The 24484-nt window shown below is 52.4% G+C and overlaps 1 protein-coding gene across 1 annotated transcript; it reads right to left on the bottom strand.

Annotated features, from left to right (window-relative positions):
* Window positions 1-613: 613 nt before the first annotated feature.
* Window positions 614-24060, bottom strand: LOC119111404 (coronin-1C-like). Its single transcript, XM_037235218.1, is given in 11 exon segments — window positions 614-642; window positions 969-1146; window positions 2463-2653; window positions 3384-3498; window positions 4497-4606; window positions 6543-6639; window positions 7664-7885; window positions 8577-8884; window positions 11048-11171; window positions 23865-24008; window positions 24010-24060. Coding segments are annotated over 11 exon segments (1569 nt in total).
* Window positions 24061-24484: the final 424 nt, after the last annotated feature.

Here is a 24484-nt window from a genome sequence, read left to right as displayed (position 1 = left end):
AGCTGCAAACCCCATACAAATGTGAAACACCCCCTATAAATGGATTCACACTTGTAGAATCGACGAAGGCCGGGCCTCTGACATTCTGGCACCCTGTGATACTGCACCGTGGCGCTCCACTCCACCCCAAGTTCAGGGAAAAACAATGAATGCGTCCGAAACTCACCATGAGGTTGTGACGTTCGCTCCACAATAGAGGTTAGGCCTAAACTCAGCAAGGGAGCGCGCGACTATCTGGGCACGACACACCTGAACTGTTCGGAAATGGGTGTAGAAGCTGTCTGGCAAAGCCTTGCTTAACTTTGTATTGCATCACCGATCATTTTATAACGAATGTTACAATAAATTAGCACACAACGTCACGTGAATTCACCATCGACAAAACATCAATTTGCTGCCGCAAGCTATCGTTTTGACATGACTGGCAAACTCCGAATTGGAGACGTGATTGGCGAGCCCAAAGTCGGGGCTACGTAATTGGTGAACTCCGCCAACGCTGGGCGACATGATTGGCGATCTCAGAACGGAGTGACGTTTCCATTGGCGACGCTATGGCGAGCGCATCAGACGGTGGCGTATGCCCTAACCGTCGCGCACGACCCACGATTCAATGCTACCTTTTGAACACCTCGCACACGATCACTGGTGGCGGCCGCGGCGGGCGGTCTTGCTGTTATCCGCTGTTAGCAGTGTCACGCCCACCGGCAATGTCGCCGGTGGCTCACTGCACTACCGCTAAAATAACGCATACAACAAACAGTTTATACAAAATTAGTACATAACGAGAAGGCGTTAGCTGTAGAAAACACGCCACACAGACGGAGCGCTGTGAGGGACGCGCCGGCCGGGCTGGCCGGCCAATATCACACAGCCGGCGCGGGGTTGACGCCGCCGCCGGGACGCCGGGCGGTGCAGTGCGGGCGCAGAGCCGGGCCGGCCGGCGGCGGGCGCGCGCCGCCCACACACCTCGTCCGGCGCCAGCTCGTCGGCCGGAGGCACCTGCAGCGTGTTGAGGCCGGCGCTGGGCGGCGACGACTCGCCGCTGCCCGCCAGCCGCGCCTCCAGCTTCTGGATCTTGTCGTCGTGCTTCACGATCACCGCCTTCATCTTCCGCATTTCCATCATCAGGTCGTCGAAGCGTTTGTCCTAGGTTAGCAAGAGAGCGGCTGGGTGAGAGAGTGTGGGTCGGAGATAGCGGCCGAGCTAGAGGGCGTGGGTCGGAAATGGCGACCGAGCAAGAGGGTGTGGGTCGGAAAGAACGGCAGGGTATGGATCAGAGAGTAGGGAACAGTGAAGGGGAGGGAACGGTGGGTCACAGAGGACGGCAGTGTACTAGCGTCGGAGGGGAAGGCAGTGTCTGTGTGTGTGTGTGGGGGGGGGGGGGGGTCGGAGGAGGGGAAGGACCGATTTCGGCGGTGCAATGGCGGAGGACATACTTGGTGGTACCGGGGCAGCAGCACCATTCGGTGCAGTACACATTGAACCACACATTGTGAACCATTGAGCAACGCGAGCAGATTGCATCTTGCGGCAAGTGAAATCCACGGATGGGAAGTAAATGTAGACTTTCACTTTGTCCCAGCCCTTCATACGCCAACAAACGTACAAACATCTGAACAATCACGAAGGTATACGATTCCTTTTCTGGAAAGTAAACCACTACATGCCGCGCTTATGCTATGAGGCATGAGCGATCGGTCCACATAGCAGCGAATCCTCATAATATGTTAAAAAGTTGTCGAAAGTCTAACAGCCCCTGTCAAACAAGTCGAAAAGCCCCTGGCAACAGACCAGGAAAGTGTCATGCATCGCTCACAGACCACCAGCACAGCGAACCAGCGGAATCATTTGTGTTACATTTGTCTGCAGACGTGGCAGCTCCTCGCTTCAAGAGTTTCATTAGTTTTTTTTTTCTGCGGGTGGTTGGGGACAGTATTTTGGCGCCGTCATTAGGGTCGAGCATTGCGAAACAATGCACCTGAGCTCAGTGCTCACTGTGACTTGTTCTGCAACATTCGGACCGACACTGGATACCAAAAAAGGTGATTTTTCTGGAAGCAAAGAAGTGACTAAAATTCAACCAGGAAATATCATCGGTATCATTCTATGTCACTGGTAAATTACTGTGCTATTAGTGAGGAGGAAAAAAGTGAAGAGCATATACATGTTCACATAAAGCACGACCGACACCATGCAAACTACACAAACAGTGGCGTCATCTAACCTGCAAAAGCTTCTGCAAAGAAAACTTACGATGTTATGGCTTCATTTTTATCTGAAAGCGGAGACAGCGGCCAGCACTTTAAAAACGACAATTCTGGGCCCCACACCTATATCGCCTATATGTTTAATCCTGGGTCACCACACGTACTATCGTCAGTACGCTGATTCCCACCCACGCCAATACACGACCATGGGCCCAGGACGTCACACCAACCGGCTGCCACACTAGGCCGACTCACGTATGCCTTGGTGGCAGCGGCGACGGCGTCCTCCACGCGCTCCTTGACCTGCTGCTCTGAGAAGCCCGAGCCGACGCCCTGCGCGTCGGAGCTCTGCTGCATCTGCGAGGCCGTCTTCTTCTTGTCCAGCACGTTGGCCTTTTTCACCACCTTTTTTAGCTCCTTTTTCGGTGTCGAGAACACCGGACCGTCTGCAGCACGGGCCACGACGTGAGGACATGAGGACATGAGGACATGAGGATATTGGTCGAAAGGGTACCGACGCTGCCGAGAGTCGGGAACTTCTGCCACCACAACATAAAGAACAATGGATAAGTGCCCTACAAGGTTGTGAAACAGATCGTAAGATGATAGCCTGGTGTGTTTGGGTGTACGGCCCGGAAAATGACCAGCCATTATAATCAGGTCCGAAAAAAGTGCAGCCGTTTTCTTAGCCCCGGTGCGAGCACGTAAGGTTGGTACATCACTCGAACTAGTGGGTTCATTTCTACGACGCAAGTACAGCGCAATGAGGGAGAAATAAGCCGCTTACGAATCGCCATCAAACGTTTGAGTGTACGTTGCTTTTAACCACGCAGCGCCAATAACCCGGCACTCCATTATCTTCTTCCTCCCCCGTTGCATTATTAAAAGGGATCCAGCAAGTGACATTAGCTCTGAGACATGCGGACATTTCGATCTTGTTGCCCACTGCCAAGAGTTCCCATTCTTCCTTATGCTTAAGCTTATTGTCGACATTCTCCGGCGTTCAACGAAGCCGACTTTTCTACACAGCCCCCAAGCCTGCTTTTAGCTGTTTCTAAACGGAAAGTACGCACTGCTCGACCCGACCAACCAGCTGACCGCGAACGGTGCAGTCGGCGCGTCCGGCGCCGATGACCCGCGACCGAGACCGAGGCGCTCGCACCAACTGCCGCTCACCTTTGAGCGAGACCAGGATGGGCTCAGCGTTGGCGCCCTCCAGCCACTCCTCAGCGGTGATGGCCGGAGTGTCGCCCATCGTGTCTGGGTACAGGTCCTCCTGGAACAGCTCCGACTGCAGCCGGCCAGACACCGTGCGTCAGCGCCAGCTGGCCCGCAAAGCACACGCACCACACACCGCGGGCCACGGACCGGTGAGCGGCCCCGGCGCCGCCAGCGGCGTCACCACATCCGTACGCCAGGCAGTCGCTTAGCTCCTTTGACATGGGATGGAGTGGGTGACAACCCGCATTCAGGTCAAATAACCAGGGCGCATGGCCACCGTGACGTCATTAAATTTGGCACGCAAGATTGGTGTTTGGGTTCTGGATTCAATTGAGAAAGTTTGACGACGTTCTTGATAGTAGTAACGAAGTTACGGGTGGCTTAAATATTACAGTTCAAGATACGTGCCCAATGATTAACCGCCAGCCGATGAATATCAGATAGCATGACACCCTCGAATGCATGAAGGGTGGGCATTTAATGAAAAAACGACCTCTGTGTAAGTGACATTTCGTTTCGTTGATCCCGAAGCCAGGGGCAATCGAGGATTTGAAGGCATGATGTCAACGTGCATATACAGGAATTTGTTTCAAGCGCAGGCAACTAAGTGCTTCATTCTGGCTTTAAATGTGGTGTCTCTGAACCGCTGTCTAGTGCAACAGCTGGATTTGGCGGTAGTTATGGCCACGCGGTTATGACGGCGATTTTGGAGAAGTTCAAGCGTCGTCGTTTCCAGACGCCACAAAGCTCTGCATGGCAGCTGTGGGAACAAGATGAAGTTGTTTTCATCATATGTCTTGTTCATTCCCACCGGTGCGTGCCAAACGCAACTAATGGCGGATGCATCGCAATGACGCCACTCGGCTTCTCGTCGCCAAACGACCCCGGCGGCTGGGGCGAACTACGTACATGGCCTGCGGGCGGTCATGGACGGGCCGAGGACAGCGCGTTTGCGGGGTCCGCGGCGACCCGACCTCTGTCCGGGGCGGGGCGCGTCCTCCCCTCTCCAGTCGGCCGCTCTGGTCATGTGATGTGGCGTGGGGACAGCCCCACACTCTCATCTCTCACCTTCCGCGGTACGACGAACGGGTGTACGGCCACGAAGCCGTTGTTGCTGACGCGGTAAAACCGCGAGATCTCGCATGCCTGGACGTCACAGCCTCGTTTGGGCATCATTCCTACGGGTGAAGCGACCGTTGTCGTCAGCAGGGCGAGACCATGCCAGGCGCGGCTACAACGGGAGACGGGCCATGGCAAGATGGGCAAAAAGAACATTGGAAGATGGACACTCGCAGCACTCGTTAACAGAAACACCGCTGATATCTCGATCAATCTATATTAATCGATCGTCTGGGTGGAGCGGCGGCATCGCACGACAGCATGAAGACTAGCAACAACTCATGTTGGAAAGTTGAAATTCAAATTCCGTTTCCAAAAGCATAAACGGGGCTGCTCCTCTTTTGGTTTTTCTTTGCATTTGGGAATTAAAGTGAATGCGTTTATGTCATGATTTGCATATTCACGTACGCCTTGCAGGGTTGCTTTCCAAAGTATTTTTCATGGCACCAAACGTGAATATCTCTTTCAATGTCAGCCAGGGAAACTGTGCTGTAATGTCGTTTGCTATTGTTGATGGGAGTATGCCGCCTCTTGGCACTTTTGATTAATTACTAGATCAGGCGCGTCCGATTTTATAGGAACACCAGTTTTAAAATAACGTAGGTTGTTCAGTGCATTGGCGAGGAACATTATTCGCATAGATAAGACTGCAGTATTAGCCTTATTCATCGGAGAAAAAAACCAGGAGAATGGGGGTATAGTTTGGTTGATGGTTGGCGACATGACTTTATCGCTACAATACCAGAAACAGGCCTCTGCTATTGTTTAGATAAAGGCATGTTGCCGAAATATCAACCCAACTATATCTATTCTCCTGGTTTTTCTCCGAGGAATAAGGCTAATACTGCTGTAATATTTATGTGAGCACCAATTTTCTCGAAATCATTCTGAAAAGCCCCCAATTTCGAAAGGAGGTAGCCACTCCGGCGGGAGAAATGAGCTAACTGAACTACCTCCAACATGAAAGTAATACTTCTCATCTGGGCTGTTTTTTCTCTAGTGGGTGTGAAACCGGAATGTTTGCGCAATAATTTTTCAAAAGCTCAACATACTCTAATCAGGGAGAAGATATACAAATATGGTGCTCTCATCATACAAAATGAACGAAACGTATTAATATGGCTTTGATTTCTCCCCTGTCGCGTTTTGCACCGTGGCCCTTTTCGAATCACATTCTAGCTTTGGGAAACAGAGTCCCACACGGTCTCTAGTGACGCACTGGTCCAAGGTCCACCGGTGCGCTTCTGGTAAATGGCCGTCGCCGCCCGCGGTGCCAATCACAAACGTTCACTTGTACTGACGCCAATGATACCAGTACAGGTGCCATTTTAGGCCCGCAGGCACGCACTGCGCGGGTTACACCGGATAAAAAGTGGCAACTCTAGCCTGCACCAGCTGACGACGGCCACTGGCAAATTCTGTCGTCGTCACGACGGCCACAACTGACATGAAGACGGCAGTCACGACAACTTCGGTCGTCGCTGACTAGTGGTACACTCTGGGGGTCACCGCGAAAGAAAACGTGTAGTGCTGGGACAGAACGCTGACAGCGAAATTGGGAATGGGAAATAATTGCAATTAACCTCCTCACTTTATCCTGGTGGTGCTACAATAACATAACCCACCAACGTCCTTTGACCTAGCTGGTCCCGACGTTACGCCGGACCATGTTCTTGAAATATGCCCCCAAGGCGTGACATCCCCTTTCGAACTTCATATAGAGGTCGCAATTCACATTTCTTTATTGTTGCCATGTCTTCATAAGCTTGAAAGTTTGCTGCACATCGTACACCCCCTTCAACGGCCACACAAGAATACGCTTTAGGATGTCAAGCTCGCGCCGGTTGGCCCCAGGTACCAAGTCATTCCATCAGCTCCACAGTCCATCTGATCACAGTTAACTTAATCGAGTCGCGCCGCTGGTCACTGCTTCTGCAGAGCTGCAGCGCCAGCCCGTCTCGGCTAGGTGGTGAGCCTCCTGACTCGGACACCGACCTATTGCTCGCTGGGGGTCGGGCGTCTGGAAGGTATTGATGTAATGGACGAACGGCGGCTCTGGTGTGATCTCGAAGTACCGGATCACACTGTCACCCTGGCGAGCGGAGCACAGGTGAGTGAGTACACCAACGTGATGCTCACTCCTCGTGCGATTACAGCAATGCTCAAAGTGTCGGTGGAAACATGCAGTTTGAGATGCATTTCACAATACATGATCTACAATTTAATCCACCTTACTCTGTTCACAAATGAATATAATGATCGGTGTTTTACGGGAAGCAAGTCACATTACAGTACATGGTTGCATCCATACTTCAGTTATGACACGCACAAAAGCCTTCTTGCAGAGTACACGGGATGAAAACATTAACAAATTGAGTTGTAGAAAACTAGTCACAACTTTGGTCAACATCAAATTTGTTTTCGAGTTCGCATTTTCCACAGAATTTCGGTTGAAAACTCAATCGACTTCTAAAATTGAACAAGCAAAGACGCATCAAAAACTCTGGGTGTCTGCGTCATTCATAAGCTCCGTTATCGAAAAACGATCACAACCACTTCCTTGCCGGATATGTTGCACTCATGCCTTCATATCTGAAATTGCCACACAATTGTGGCCCAACCATCTGCATAGCTTTGAAGAGGTATCACAAACTGGTCAAAATGGATGTTCATAGCTGCGTTGTTTCTTCGAACACATCTTCACGCGACAACTAAGGCTGGCTGATTAGGTTTGTATGCGGACAGCGAAACGAAACGCCGTTTTCCTTGCTCCGACATTGACCACTGACGACAAACTATTGCATCTAAAGTCCTGGAGTTATTTCCAACTTTGCCAGCAAAATGAACAGGATTGTAGTGTTCCAAATGTGGTATGGATGTAATTATAACCAAGTCAGCACTACAACAAACCTACATCTCATGAAATCACAAACAAAGAACCTAGGCATTAAATATCTGGCGGAGTCGTGCGTTCGCACGGCAGCAAACCCGCTTCATGAGGCGAGGCCTGGCTCGCGCCGCGCCCTACGGTGATGGTGATGATGATGATAATGATCTGAGCTTGCGGGCGCGTCGACGGCAGGGGTCATTCTGCGCCCATTTGCGCCGGGCCCTACCTTGCCACACAGGTAGACTAGGTTGGTGTCAGGGTCGTAGAGCGGGAACATGACGCCGTTGCTCGTGTCCAGCTCCACCATGACGATGGGATCGCTGAGGTGGCCGGGCGCCCGCAGTGAGTACTGCCTCTCTGACATCCGGCTGAAGCCGGTGGTGAACACCAGTCCGTTCTTCAGGAAGATGGCCCGGGAGCCCTTGCTGCCCTCGTGCGACACCGCCTCCTAACAATGGCCAGAAAGCGTCATGCACTTACATACAAGTGTACTCTGGCACAGGCAACACCCCCTGTTTACGAACTAGCTGCTGGTGAGACCGCAAAGATAGGGCCGAGGCAACCACAAGTCAGTCATTTGATTTGGTCACGGAGGTAAGCTTACTGGAGATGGGAATGAAAGGGTGCGGCAAACGGGGCGCGGCACAGTTGACATACAACACAAACCGCGGGCCAGCTGTCACGTCCGATGCACTAGGACTGCATTCCGAGATACCGACTCGTCAGTAGCTTCACGGCAATCGCCATGGGACTGAATATGACTAAAAGGCAACATGCATATCTGATGGAGGACTCGGGTTCTGCGCTCTCTGACTAACTCAGTTCACTCTCTAGTTCACTCATTCTTATCGTTCCTTAGTTCGCTTCTCATTCCTTTCCAGCCCGCTGAGCGCGTACAGAAGTCTCGGGGGCACGCGCGCGTACAGCCGTGCCCACAAGCCTCGGGGGCACGAGCGCGTACAGTCCTGCCCACAAGTCTCGGGGGCACGAGCGCGTGCAGCCGTGCCCACGAGTCCCGGGGACACAAGCGCGTACAGTCATGCCCACAAGTCCCGGAGGCACGAGCGCGTACAGCCGTGCCCACAAGTCCCGGAGGCACGAGCGCGTACAGCCGTGCCCACAAGTCCCGGGTGACGCACCTCCTCAATCTCGCCGGAGCGCGGGTCGAGCACGCGGATCTTCTTGTCCTTGCTGGTGACGAGCAGCTTGGAGCCGTCCCACGCCCAGCTGGCCGACCAGATCTGGTCAGGCACCGTGTCGATCACCACCATGGCTTCGCCGTTCCCAACGTTCCAGACGACTATCAGGTTGTCGCTGCCGGCGCTGAGCAGCACGTTGCTGGCGGAAGGGTGCCAGAGCACGAGGCCCACGCGCCGCTGGTGGTACACCAGGTCCACCACTGGCTCCGTCATTGTCCGCGACAGCCCGTAGTCGTACAGCTGCCATACTGCCGGACAAGGGGAGCTTTACTGCAGGAGGACACGGCACGGTAGCCACTCCAACCACGGCTCATTCAGGGAACGCAGACACTCAGCCAGCTCGGCTATGAGCATTCGTGGAGCTTTGCGTCTGTGTAGCGGCCTTGCTATCCCTTCCCCAGTACCTGTGTGCTGACCTGTGAGTGACCTCACGCCTCAATGCTGAACCGATGTAACAAAAACAAAACAAAAAAATCTCCAAAAACGCAAGAACGCACAAACACACGCACGCACGTACGCACACACACACATATACAAAACAGAGAATGTGCGTGTTGGTGAAGGTCTAGCCCTTGTCAGTGTGTTTCTTCAGTCAGTAGTCTAGGTCAGTGAATTTAGTGACGCCCGCCGACGGGTGCAAGGTCAGCTCCGCACCGATTCACGGCGCGAGCGCGCGTGACGGGGGCAGGCCAGCGGCGCGCCGGGGCCGGCCAGCTGCCGGCACGGCGCCGACCCGTCAGCTCCAGGCGTGGTCGGGAGGCCGCTTCTCAACGCCGTCTATGCATAGCCAACTTCACGTTTCCGCGAGTCATTGAAGGCAAGCTGGGCATGCTGACTCCCGCAGAGAAAACAGACAGCCTATGTAACACAATATGATGAAGAAATTGGATATCATCGCCGAGTGTGGAGGATGTCCCCGACGGCATCAAGATTTCTGTTATTCCTACTCTGCCCGTAATAGAGTGGCGACGCAGAAAAACATGTGTCTGCGCCCTGACGCAGTTGAGCATGACAGCTTCTTGGCAACACTGAGACGCAGGCGGCACTGTGCCGCCCTGCCTATCGGCGGCCGCGTTTGGAATCAGCCCGGCTGGGCTGGGCCGTCGCCATGACGTCACTGCGCCGGGCGGCGTCCGGTGGCGCCGCGTGGCCGTATGCCAAATACGGCAATCGGCCGCTCAGCGCCCCACTAATCGCCCCGACTCGCAGCGCGTCCACGTGGGTGAGGCGGGCCACGACGCCGGGCCGGGCCGACGGCCCACAAAGCGGCGCTCGCCGCCGCCCCAGCACCGCTGCACGGCCCACTAGTCGCCCGTGGAGTGAGCGGACCGGCGGACCGGTTTTTACGAGTGGTCCTCGAGCGGGCGGGCCGGCCGGCCTGGCACGGCACGCCGCGTGCGCCTCGGTTACGTCTTCCCTCATCTGCCGGCTGGACCGGGCAAATGGAGCGCCCTCCACCGAGTGCAGACCACTGGCGAGCCCGGCGCCCGGACGGCCGGCCGACCGTGGGCAGGCGGCAGCTCGGCTTCAGCCGCCACACTCAGCACACCACGTGGGCGATACACGCGGGGGTGCGCTGTGCATCCAGCCGCCACACTCAGCACACCACGTGGGCGATACACGCGGGGGTGCGCTGTGCACCCAGCCGCCACACTCAGCACACCACGTGGGCGATACACGCGGGGGTGCGCTGTGCACCCAGCCGCCACACTCAGCACACCACGTGGGCGATACACGCGGGGGTGCGCTGTGCACCCAGCCGCCACACTCAGCACACCACGTGGGCGATACACGCGGGGGTGCGCTGTGCACCCAGCCGCCACACTCAGCACACCATGTGGGCGATACACGCGGGGGTGCGCTGTGCATCCAGCCGCCACACTCAGCACTCCACGTGGGCGATACACGCAGGAGTGCACGGTGCACCCACCCGCCACGTTTGGCATCCCGCCCCGGAGCAGAAATCTGGGACCTGGACGGGGGCGTAAGCCGACCAGCAGCGCTTCCAACCTTGCATGGAGTCACCGCCCCTGCTTCCGACGCGATAACGGTCGCGATCGCCTATGACAGCCATAACCAGAAAGCACCTCGAAGAACGGGTATGGATTGCGAAAAATTCAACTGCCAGTGTCAGTACGACGCACGAAGTGTTACATCAGCAGCACCGAGTCTCACAAAACCTTCAATCATTGCACCCATCTTTCGAAAAAGAACAGAATGAACTGACCTCTAAACTTCGCGGTGTGCTGGTCACCCCACACAGTGTAACAGTCCGTTCCATTACGTGCCGTAGAGCCCCGCCGCTCGCTGCCTTTGCAGGCGTACATGGGAAGCCCGCGACTGCAGCAGCTGGGTCAGGCCGACCCGACCCGACACCCGACCAAGTCTCACGACACCGGCCGTCTACTCACCTTTGACCACGCAGTCTTCGGACGAGGACGCAATCACGTTGTCGTTGAACGGATCCCACGCAATATCTAGCACGGGTCCTTTGTGACCGCCAACGATGGGCGCATCCGGCGCCTGTCGACCCATCTGTGGACACCAGAGGTCAGTCAGAGGTCACGCTGAGGCCCGCCACGGATGACCCCTGACCCGGCACGCACGCCGGCGCAGCACTGCGTCCAGCTTGGCCGAGCCGGGATGGCGCCTGGCGCGGTCCCCAGCCGTCGATCATTTTTGGATGATGTGCAGCGGCAAGAGTCCGGTCCAGCGCGTGTCGGGCCTGCCCGGACGCGCCGAGGCTGTACGAGCGCGCGTCACCGTCACTGGCTCGGCCGGCCTCCTCAGTGCCTCATCAATGCTCAGTCGGCGTCGTGCGGGTGTTTGTCTGCAGTAGAGGCCCTCACGGGTCGGAATGATGCGCCGGTACCCAGACGGAACGAGTGCAGGCCGAGTCGGGTTAGGAAAGATCCACGACTGGGTACGGGTACAGGTGCGGGTGGAGAAATGAAGAAATAGAGTAGTGACCTAGGAAATATTTTACGACTTTGTCATGTTGTTTGGTTACTTCCGGTCCTCTTACTTCAACTCAGTTGTCAAACTCCCAAAAATGGTTCCAAATGGTTCGCAGAATGGCAGCCGGCCGACATGGCCTGTGATTGGTTTAACGCCGAGAACCCCAGCGCCCGGCAAGCGCCGACGTGGTTCTGTGTTTAATACGGCATAAAAGGGGCTCTGCGGTTTTCGGCCTGTAGTGGTAGTGCAGTTCGAGATCGAGTCTGGCAAGTTGAGCATGGCCCTTTCTTAACCATCTCACAAAGGGTGATCAAGGGGAGGTGTTCCCGCCGTCGCGCCACGTCAGGCCGCCTCGGCACTGCCTTAGAGGCTATTTTCAGCCGTCGGCCCGCGGTCCGGTCACCCATATGGATGCCAAGGAGCTAGCATTGGCTGCCATTGAACGTGTGACGGAGATTTTGCGGGAGGGTGCCAGATTCCTTTTCATTGCGCTAACCTTGTTCTCATTACATTCCGCCAGTGCCGGGACTGGTGGACTGGCGACTCCGGCCACGAATATGTAGGATGTGTCACTAAACATGGTAAGGAGCAGCATCCGCCAGTGCGCGCAGAGGCAACTGCGGTGGTTCGGGCTGATGGTGGCCGTATCGCTCACGCGTTGCAATCAAAAATCGGAAAAAAATAATTACGTTTACGCGTCATATTTCGTAGCTGGTAGCGGAAAGACGCATCGACAAATTCTCTGAAACTCCGCGCGTCCGTCTTCACTGTATTTTCATTTCACACGCAAAACACACCATCTATTACCTTATTTTTCGAACCTTAGATCTTAATTTGGTTTCTAAATATTTAACTAGGTATCGCAACTGGAGGGGGTAGGGGGAAGGGCCGACGCAATGATTGCTGTCAAAGCCCTCCAACTGTACTTGTTCCCTATCGGCGTCAATTTGCGACCGCTGATATCAATCTAGGTCATTGTGATCACGCATGTTTTGTATTGCTATGCAACTGGTATATTTGAGTATATTACCTACAACCATCGGAAAAACGCAACTTGGATTTTTTGGCACTATGCCACTTGGCAATTGTTCGAATTGTGTGCTCCGTCTTTGGTAGGTTAAGGTTCAACCTGCTTATGAGGCCAACTATTTCGCCCATCTGTCACGTGATACCTCCCACGTTGCGACAGGATTACCGACGTTCGGCGCAATATGACGAACGTTTCAAGATGATTCATGCTTGAGTACATGTGGAAGACGTGTCAGATTTAAACCAAAGCTGAACAAACAAGCACGTTCATAAAACAAACAAGCAGCATGTCCCAATCGCCAACAAGTGAAGTGCATTAATGATGTAGTAAAACCTGACTGTCATGACTTTCGCATATGTGTCATGGGTCACGACCCATTCGGATAAAAGAGCTGAAACATTGACAAGATGCGTTAAAACGCCATTAAGCCAGCCAATGCAAACAGACTGATCATTCAACGGTTACCACACTATTCAACAAAAACCTCAGGCTAATTTACATTAATTTCTATCGTCCAACAAACCGTCTTGAACGACTTTTTTCTCCAACACCCACCAACGATATGTCATCAGTCGTCACCCACACCCCAATCGCAAAACCTTCTCATCGGGTCTAGTTTCCTCTGTGTTCTCAATGCACATTATATACGGCAGCTGCGCACCAACCTTGCCTACATTCGCGTCTGCGCGCGCCGGAGTCGGCCGCATTGTATACGCCAGCCCCGCGCCAACCTTGCCTACATTCGCGTCTGCGCGCGCCGGAGTCGGCCGCATTGTATACGCCAGCCCCGCGCCAACCTTGCCTACATTCGCGTCCACGCGCGCCGGAGTCGGCCGCATTATGTACGCCAGCCCCGCGCCAACCTTGCCTACATTCGCGTCTGCGCGCGCCGGAGTCGGCCGCATTGTATACGCCAGCCCCGCGCCAACCTTGCCTACATTCGCGTCTGCGCGCGCCGGAGTCGGCCGCATTGTATACGCCAGCCCCGCGCCAACCTTGCCTACATTCGCGTCCACGCGCGCCGGAGTCGGCCGCATTATGTACGCCAGCCCCGCGCCAACCTTGCCTACATTCGCGTCTGCGCGCGCCGGAGTCGGCCGCATTGTATACGCCAGCCCCGCGCCAACCTTGCCTACATTCGCGTCTGCGCGCGCCGGAGTCGGCCGCATTATGTACGCCAGCCCCGCGCCAACCTTGCCTACATTCGCGTCTGCGCGCGCCGGAGTCGGCCGCATTGTATACGCCAGCCCCGCGCCAACCTTGCCTACATTCGCGTCCACGCGCGCCGGAGTCGGCCGCATTATGTACGCCAGCCCCGCGCCAACCTTGCCTACATTCGCGTCTGCGCGCGCCGGAGTCGGCCGCATTGTATACGCCAGCTCCGCGCCAACCTTGCCTACATTCGCGTCCACGCGCGCCGGAGTCGGCCGCAGACGTCCCCGGGAGCATTCCCCCGTTCTCGGGGTTGTCTCGGAGACATTGCTCTCCGAGCTCGCCGGCGCGTGATCGGCTATTGCTTGGCGTGGGGGGGGGGGGGGGCGACATTGCTTGCGTCATAAGTGGATGCCCATCTGTTATGAAAACAAATTGCTTACGAAACCAGAAAGTGGCCCATGGTGCCGCGTATCAGTTCGGGTTTCATCGGCTCATGTGAGATCGAATATGGTAGAAAAGGAAGAAGCGCGAAACCCATGCCGATGAGTAGCTTCTCAACGCAAAGAGCGAATGGAAAGGAAGGATTACGAACCGCGAGGTGTACGACGAGAAGGCCCATTGGGATCACTGCAAGCACGTTACATTCCGTGTTTTATGCATTCGTGTACATGGCTGAAGATTTCGTACACATTTTACACCATAAACATGGGGGTATTTCGATAAGTGGACAAGACTGGATGCCTAGACCGCTTTGACCCCATGGTATCCGATGGGAAGTCAGCGGAACAAAACAGAAGCCCATCTAAATTTGATGAGTTCAAGCGTTACGTTGCTTACGAAAAAACACCTTTTGTTTGTGCTACTGAGAAATGGCTTACTGAAGAATGTTATGAACATGCTGCAAGGTTTTGAAATCGAGAGGCATTCATTCTGTGTCAAAGGGATATGCATCAATGTGCACTAGGAAAGCTTGCTAGAGCTGGGGATTCACAGCATTTTATGATTCAAACATTAGGATATGTAGATTTGGGTTTGAATTCGAGCTCAGAATTGAAAAACGTGTGTTCAAAAAATATTAAATAAAGAGGAAAAAATCGATAAAAATTGTATCTAAAGAAATTGGATCGAACCCTTGCATCAAAGTCTCGAACTAGCACTGATATACAACCAAGGAAAGGACCTGTAGACTAGTCAGATGGAGAGCCAACCGATTCAAATGTCTTTGTTTCAGTTCCCGGAATGTAATGTTCGTCTAAAAGGCAGCTAATATATATATATATATATATATATATATATATATATATATATATATATTAGCTGCCTTTATATCTATATATATATTTACATCGGATACATGTAAATATATATATATATATATATATATATATATATATATATATATATATATATATATATATATTTCGAACCTCTATCATGGCCGCGATGTTGAATATTCCAAACTGTTTAGACAGTTTCAAACCCGTCCATCAGTGTTAATCAATAACAATCAAGTATTTAATTAAGTATTTAGTTAATTAAGTAAGTTAATCAAGTATTTCAATCCTACAGATCCATATCAATAACTCTAAATGGGTGCTGTTTGGCTGTTCAGGTGTCGCATACTCCTGGGGATAGAATGAGAGGCTGGGAAATGGTTAGCTGTTACTCCCCCCCCCCTCCCCACCCGAATGGAAGTTCTTATAAATACTTGAAATGTTCTACTTCCCTGCATCGCGTTATAAGAGCCAGCGAGTCGGTAACTACTATTTGACCTTGTCTTTTGAGCTACTGACTTTGTTCAAGCTTCTTCTAGGGGAGGGGCTGGATACTAACATGGAAGGACATAAGCTCTCTGACTAAATCTCAGACACACATGGTCTCGCAGCCCTCTCCCGTACTTACACACATGACCTTACGGAGGGTTTTGGGACAGAGGTAACGGTAAAGGAAGATGTAATGTTCAGAGGTTGCATGCGGGCCCAAAGGATAAGCTCTCCAAGGCTTCAAGCTGTAACCAGGCACATTAGCCCCAAAAGAAGTGTTCTTGAGGCAGTGAGATGGGAAGCAATGTTAGCAGTTTGTTTGTGAAGTACACATTATTCAAGCCTTCGTTAAATGAGTCAAAACATGTACCTGGAAGCATAAACACGACACAATTAGGGTGATTTGATGATCAACAAAACTCGCTGAGGCAGCTGTTAATAAACAAAACACACGGAAAGTGAAGCGACTCAATCTTGCCAATAAACTATGATTCCACAAGGCAACACCTTCCTTTTTACTTGAACTTGCATATGCAAGCGGACACAAAACTTCACCTCCAAACTGATAGAGAAAAACACAATCCGGCCCTGAGATCCCAAATCAAAATTCTCACTCCGCGGGTCCTCTCCCCCCGCCCCCCCCGTCAGGAGAGGGTTGATGTTTCCGTTTCCGTTTGCGATGACCAATTTGTGCTAAGCGTCTGAAAATCTATCAGGTAAAGACAAAAACGTTGAATTGGTCACTACTCCATGTCAGGTCCATATACGCGCGAAGACAAGAAGTCATTAATGCGAGCATGAACGAGCATGTCTACAAGCGAAAGACAATAAACAACCCCGAAATGCACTACAATGATACAAATTAAAACAAATTCGATTTCAGCCAAATATCTCTCTTTTCATTCGTCCAAATATGTCCACACAATACTGATTATTCGGGATGCACTACATAAACACAGCTGAAACCTGGAGAGAAAGAGAACATATCAACATTTAACAGAAATGGGTAAAGACAGGAACTTCAACTTTGCCAGTACTGCTCGCATGCATCATGTGGCTCACTTCACCGATTGAACCAACATAGGTGTCTACACAGCGCATGCGCAAGCCTACATAATAACGTCATTGAAAACATTAGCCGGTGTCAATAAAATTCTGTACAATGCTAAGTGCATTCAAACTAATGACCCAATGAAGCCATGTCAGGAACGTGCTACACAACTTAAATTAAACGCGAAAAATTACCCACAATAAAAGAAGACAGCAAGGTAAACAAAAATACACAGATCCAAATGCAACCGATTTTGGATAAATTTATCACCACAACCTGCCGGGTCGAAGAAGGAATCACCTTCTGCCGCCTGGAATAATATTGAACAAACATCCTCACATGAGCCGTCTTTAACACGCGCCCGGGTGTCCGGCTAGATACCCTTCGCTCGGGTGGGGGGTGGGGGTGGGTCAATTTGACCTCCCCCCCCGTTGAGATCTCGGGAACTAAGAAAGCTAGAGACACCAAGTTCACAGGGTGTGTTGACCTGTACGTGAACTCACTTAGGTCAAAGTTTTAGGTTCCTAGGTCATCATCTCTGGGTCGAAAAGGTCGAACAAGGTCAAGTTCCAGGTTGGTCTCCAAAGTGCCCCCAGAACCTAGATAACCGTTTCTAAGCAAAAGGTCACATGCCTATTCAAGGTCAGTGACCTTGTCTGACCTTTTGAAGGTCAAGGTGACCAAAATCATGCAAGATTGCTTTGAGTTTTGCATTTGACTAAGCGAGAAAGATTACGCTAGGCAGCATGTTCCTAAAACAAAATGTTGACCTGGGTCATTTTAGGTCAACGACCTATTCTGACCTCTAAGAAGTCCATAGAAGATGTATAATGTGGTTCCTGCTATCAATCAATTCGAAATGAGCACCAGAAACTATCCCATACAGCAAGCCCTAGAGTAACAAAGCAGGCTGGTTTGATCTTGGTGTGACCTTTTACCTGACCTAAGGTCAATATAATTTCCTCATTCAACCGTTGTGTTGCCTAAGAAAACATCTCAGAGATGTATGGCTTCGTCTAACACTCCATTGCTAGATCAGATTGAAGGATTTCCTAGAAATTGCCTTCGCTGAAACCATGGTCTGACTTCGACCTGCCATAGGTCAGTGACCTTACAACGTATACCTAAATTTTTGGCGCCAAACGATCCGCTATTCAATTGTCTACTGCTATGAAAATTTGGCGCGGCTACGCCGCGACGTTCAGAAACCACTCTGGAAAAACCTTCGGGGGGAGGGCAATTTGACTCCCCCCCCCCCCCACCCGAGAGCGTGTTAAGTCTGCTATTTCATTATTATCGGGATAAGCCCCCAAGGACATGGTAAAGCAAAGATCTGGAAAAGAACACCGGGCACCGCGCGAACATAGAAGCGTCGAATAAACAACGGCTTATCGTCATCACGCACACTTATTTCCAATGTCACAACCGAAGGGCGGATCACGCTATGCAAATATTACCAAAAGACCCTCCCGTGCATAAATGTGCCAGAATGACAGTCCATGTTCAGACAAGGTTTGCTAGCTGTTGCTTAACAATGACTGGTGAGTACGACCTGGTCCAACCCAGAGTAATAGGTACCGGGTATAGCGAAGTTCAGCACATAATTTAAAATATAAAATTAGAAATACTAGTTAAGCAATGTAGACTTAATTTCTAGTTTACACATACAGTTGGCGGCCGGCAACCGAAGGTACGAGACGCGGCGCTACAGTTGTGAATGCGTGCATCACTGAAATGCGTATTTTACAGAATTACAGAACTTTCGCGAGAAACTCTCAACAAACGATAAACTTCATAACACTGACGGCGTGCATCGACTATTACGAAACAATTCAGCATATTTCATTGGGAACTTCAAAAAATTAAAACACACGACCATGGACACACGACCTCTCGGTTGTGGATCCGGCACGTTACCAAACGAGCTACTGTTATCATTCGCACGCCTCGAAAGTCGGAAACTTCAGAGAGTACTGCGCGTGAAAACTTTTTCAGTGAGGTGCATGCATAAAACTGACCGATTTGTGCCACCAGGTTCCTGGCGTGCCTTGTCTGCCATCGGTTTTTTGTCACTGGTACTCTTGCTATAAAAAATAAAAATATGTTTGTTTCATGATTGCTTTGTGTTTGGCAGCAAACTCTAGCTTTGGGACGATTTCAACTTATGAAAGAGCAAAAAAAAAGTTATTTTGCGCGTCAAAATTTTTGACTCACAAAAATCCCGCAGTCGGGCCCAAAACAAAGTCGAAAACGTGCGGGTTCTTGCGAGTCAGAAACTGGCGGGCTGGGAAGTTGCATTCCGCATGCATGCCTATTACCTACTGATGCGCTCCGCGCGTTTGAATCTCTCTCTGCCTCCCTCCATCTCTGCCTCCGACGATCATGATACCGATCACGACCATGCTCGACTCTCGCTCTCACTCCCTGGTGGCTAGCTCAGCCCAGCTACGGTTAGGTTCGGTCGTCAAGACCGGAGCACGGAATTCTCTCTCGCCCGCCCCTCAAAGCGGCCGCGCACCGCCTCGGCTGCTACCGCCAGCGCGCCTCGACGCTGGCGGCGGAGCTGGACGTCGCCGCCGGGTGCCACCGTGGGCGGCTATCGTGCCGCCAAGTTCGCCTCGACCGTGCAGAGGGCGGACCGATAACAGCCATCGGCGGCAAGGCGTCTGTCCTCCCTTGCACCGCAGCCGCTAAGACAACGGCCCGGCGACCCCGACGTAGCCCACATATGGCCCACACATGGGTCGTGCCGGAGGCGGCGCGCCGCTGGCCGGACCGGCGTCGGCCCGCCTGGGGCATCGGCCACCCGGCCGTGGCTGCGCGCGACTCCGCTGCCCCGGAGCCGGCTGGGGGTCAGCGGGCGGCGGCTCGGTGACCCCGGGTGAGCGCCGCCGCCGCCCGGACGCAGACGGGGCGCGGTGAAAGTTGCCGCCCGACGGCCGCGGGCTGGAAAACCGCCACGCCACTGATCGTTCATGCCGTCATCGCTGCGGCGAACGTGGCGGGGGCAACACGGGGACAACATGCCGAAAATAACGGGCCGCGTCATCAACAGGGCCATGGTGCCGTCAAAGTGGCGGCCCGCAGCGCCGACTTATCTGGCCGGCGGCGCGTGGGACCGCCCGGCTGACACGTGACCGGGCGGCGACGGATCTGGGACAGCCCGCAAAAATCGACCCGCCACGTCCGCGACGGCGCCGCTGCCAGCCGCGCCGCCTAACCTTGGCCGACAGGTCGAACACCCCTGCGCCCCTGGTGGCCGGGCGGCGCCGACGCACGCGCCCCGCCACCACGCAGGGCTGTCCAACCCGGCGAGGTCGCCGCCGCCGCGTGCGCCGCTGCCCATATTCGGTGATGTGGCCCGGTGGAGGACGGGGAGGCGGCGGGCGGGCTACTCATGCTCACTGATAGACACATGATGCGCGCCGTGTGGGCTGCCGCCTACCGTTGGCCCAGGCAGCCATATCTATACACGATGCCGGCCACATGCGCCTATTAATAGCGGTGAGTCACCGCGGGCTGGACTGGCGCCGGCTGGGTAGGCGGCGGGAGGGAGAGGGGACGGGCAGGGGCCGACACAGGTGGGGGCGTGGCGGCCACGGCGCCCAGGCCGGCGTGCACCTACCTGTGACTGCCACCGTCGCCTATGGCCGCACAAACAAAGAGCACACACAGGTCATTGAGCTGGCCACTGCTCAGGCGATGAGGACGCCGCTCGGCCGGCAGTGGCACCAGCTCGCACGAGCTCGCAGGCCGCGCAGTGCGTGAGGCGACAAAACCACTGACATCAGTGACGCACACGAGGTACAATGTGCGCCGGAGCACGCCGGCCAGCAATGAATTTGGCACGGCGAAACTGAACAACCGTGTTTAAAACGCACTTGCCGGACGGGCCTATTTCGCATCCGGCGCGCGGTTCGATTTATATGCGCTGGTTTGTGCGTATAAGTTGCAGTTCCGCTTGAGGGTACCGGTTGCGAGAACGGGATGACGAAAGCGATTCAACGGATCTGGTGGTCTTTTTATTACAAGATAATGCAGCCGGCTAGGTTCACCTGAAGCAGAATATAAATCATACTTGAGCGTTTACAAACACTGTGGATGCTGAACCAGCGACGTCACTCAACTCGATCAATCATAAGATGTCAGGTAAAGTCGCCCCGTCCACAAAAGAAGCTCCCCCGTGACGGCACCAGAGCGCGAAATAAAACGATTTGATATCAAGGCGGGAAATTATGCAGCGGTGCAGGTGATTTTCCTAGAATCAGCACTTACAGGTACGCCATTCCAACGCTATATGACCCCGTGACGTCGCATGTTAGGACCTAAGTCTCACTATAGGCTGCTACACGGATGGATTAGTCATACCTGGCTATCAAGATCAGCAGGCACCGTTCCAACACTAAGTGACCTCGTGACGTCACATGCTAGGACTTTATTCTCACTACAGCCTGATACACGGATGGATTGGGCATAGCTGGTTATCAAGATCAGAGATGCAACTCAGAACAACCGCGGGTACGGCCCAAGCCTACGTTCAGGCACAGCGTACCTGGGGCGGTGATGGCGCTCAGGTAGGCCGTGCCTATGCCGTACCCAACAAAGAAATGGCGGACTACTGAAAACCGTGGTGGCATAAAAGTTGGTGAGTGAGTTGAGTTGAACAACAATATCACTTCACCAAGGTGGGCAAAATACATGTTTACGTAAGTTGCTCAATACATTAGCGATGAGGATTATTCACATAGATAAGACGGTAGCAATAGCCTTATTCCCCGGAGAAAAACAAGAGAATGGTGATATAGTTGGGTTGATATTTCGGTAACATGCCTTCATCAAAACAATAGCAGAAATGAATAGGCTCTTCTAATAAAGGTCTGACTTCTCACCAACCGTATGTCAGCGATCTGACACGGTACATCTAATTGTTGTGAACCAAAAAATCTACTATGCAATTGCCTATAGCTGTGCAAGGTTTGGTACGGCTACGCCACGCTGTTCGGAAACCATTCTGGGAAATCTTCAGGGAGAGGAGGGGTCAGATTGACCCCCACACCAGACCGCGTGTAAATCAGGCGACCATTTCTGGAAAACACAATCCTTTAATTTTATGCACTGGTTTCATACGTTGGCCTATGGGGTTGGAGTACGGGAATGACTTCGTGATTTGCGGAAGGTTTATGTAGGAAAACAGAAGATTGGTAGAACGAAGCTTGCTATATAAATTTCAGTATTGTGCTAGAAATCTAAGTAGAGTAGGTACCAGCCTTCTACCTTCCCCGGAATATTTGGCAGCCCCTAATTGGCGGCAGCGTGGTGCAGAAGTTTCGCTAGCGGATACATTTCAAGTATGAGCGGGTGCCATGTCTTGAATGTTCGTAAGACAACGCCATTGAGATCAATGCTGTATCATACTGGCAGCACGTATCGGCTGTGTCGGCTAAGAACCCAGCAAATTCGATAGGGAACTGGAAGAAAGGTCCTGGTCAACCCGTGCATTAACGCGAGACCTCCCACTTATGGCCGCGGCGCGCTGCTGACTGCGTCGCCGAGACCGGACGGTGCGGCACTCACATTAACGCAACCGAGAGTCGACCTTCTTTTCAAACATTTTCCGTCTAAGCGTGCAATTAACAGAAGAAACGTGCCACCACACAGCTTACGTGACTGGCTTTTCGAAACTGACGTCTGTTTGCCCTGACACCAGATGTCATATGCTTACATCGTAAAGAGAAGTTTGCCGCCGGCCAAAAAGTCCGTAAGTTTGACTTACAGACTTCCATCGTCACGGGTCCTTACGCCAGGTGGCATATTTTGGCTGGAGCTAGTGCAATCAGTGGATCGCAATCAATTGCAATGTAAATGGACGGGACCTGTAGCCGCGTTGAGAACTGCTGAGTGCGTTGGTGAAGAGAAAGGTTGCTGGTACGGAGGCTAAGCAACCCTTAGCGCTGGTCTCATTGTTTGATGTAATCCACTATCATTGATCAATATCACGATCGGCTGCAGATCGTGGCACAATGCGCAGGAATGCATATCATCACCATACACATCCACATCAGACAAAAAGCTCTCAAATTTTCGTCACTGTCAAACAAAAAAGTAATTACAAGCACTTGCAACGCACAAGGTTGGTAGACATGACAGCAATGCTGAACTCTATTGATGCTCCTGCACGGATGAGCGTGGGAACCAAGTCGAACGGTCCTATTCTGCTTCTATTGTAATTGCGATCATTTCAAATATGTAGTTAAAGGAAATGTTCCATGTTTGTATGACATTTCAAGCCGAAATAGCCACTTTCAAGATCCTTCGGTACAGCTCGCAGTCCTGGCCGTCTGATGATCTAAGCCCTAATTCTGAGCTACACGGCCACGGAGATATGCAGACTTTTTCCAGATGACTCTTTCCGGATTATCCAAGTATCCATGACGCGATAATAACGACGTCCAAATCCTGCTGTTCCATTAGCTATGCGGCGGTCTAAGCCCATACAAATGTGATTGTTCAGCTGTTCATCTCGCGATTGTGAGCAGGATTTTCAGATATGACGGCCGTAAATTGGCTCTCAATCAACATTGTGCGAGGTACGACCACGTAATGAAACAATGACTTATTAAGGGGCGTATTTACTACACTGTGAAACTGTGTTGCCAAGAGCAGTCTTTTTCTTTTAAAAGTATACCAATAGCTATAAGTGAACTTATCTCATCATATCTGATGCTCGCTTCAATACCTTCAAATGTGAAACATTTCGTTTAATAAAAAAGACACTGTGAAGCACGGCGACTTTCTAAAATTGATTTTTTGGCCTTTGTATCGAATAAAATATCCCTTTACGCAGGGATTGCTTTCAGGGCGCAGTCTATTACACAAACAATAAAACAAGCTGAATAAAAAGGCCTCTTGCAAAGAAATAGCGTTACGTGTTATACGGATTGATGGCACCACTTCGACATCACCGACGCTACTTTAGGCACATTTAATGGCGGTACGCGACGTGTAACGCTCGCCACGCAACGCCAAAACATTCTTCAACCAGTAATGGCAGATGTGCTGGGGTGCCCGAACAAAACAATCGAGGGGAGAGTACGGTAGACTCACCACTCGACGAGCAGGATTAGAGCGAACCCTAAAGCTCGGTTATGTTACAACGGACTTTCGCTTGCCGTATTATCCAGCACAACCAACCCGATGAATCTTGCCTAATGCCGTTAAGTTACCTACTTGCGCAACAGAGCTGCGCAAGTAGGTAACCCAAAAAAACCCACCTGTTTTAATGGGAAGACGATGAAGCCGCCGCCGCCGCCACATTCAACGATTATGGCCACGAACTTGGGATTGACCGCACAAAAGGTTGAGTCCCAGGATGACTTGGATACCCGGATGTTGTCATAGCACTGCTCCTTCTTCAAGCGTCTGGCCATAGACGTGGCGGAACTTGCTGCTGCGTACCCGGAACGACATGGCTGCCGATGAAGAGGGAAAGCGGTTAGAAGATGTGAGCAGAGACCTCTGGCTCTGTCTCCCCCTCTGTCTGAATAATCTTTAAAATATGCCGAATAAGCAACAATGCAGAAGGATAAAGACCAAGGCAAAAGTCAAAATGAAAAGCAGGTAAGGGAATGCAAGTCTAGAGGATGGAAGCCAAACGCAGCCAGCTAAACAAAACGTCGCTTCGTCAAAAAGCTGTTCAAGAATGAGGTCTGTTCCGGGATCGTGGAGAATCGAGAGATCGATCGAGATCGAGCCTTCATGGGCTCCTGGACAAAATCCGGGTCTCTCGCCACCCTCCTCCCGGCCGCGAGGCCTGTTTGTCCCATGTACTTGGATCCTCGGACCACAGCAAATTTACACCAAAAGGGGCCGTTTTGTCGACAAGGCCCGGGGC

This window comes from Pollicipes pollicipes, unplaced genomic scaffold, assembly GCF_011947565.3.
Source record: "Pollicipes pollicipes isolate AB1234 unplaced genomic scaffold, Ppol_2.1 Scaffold_7261;HRSCAF=8764_pilon_pilon_pilon, whole genome shotgun sequence".
Lineage (NCBI taxonomy): Eukaryota > Metazoa > Arthropoda > Thecostraca > Pollicipedomorpha > Pollicipedidae > Pollicipes > Pollicipes pollicipes.
The sequence above is the reverse complement of the archived record's forward strand: the minus strand, read 5'-3'. Positions and strand labels throughout refer to the sequence as shown.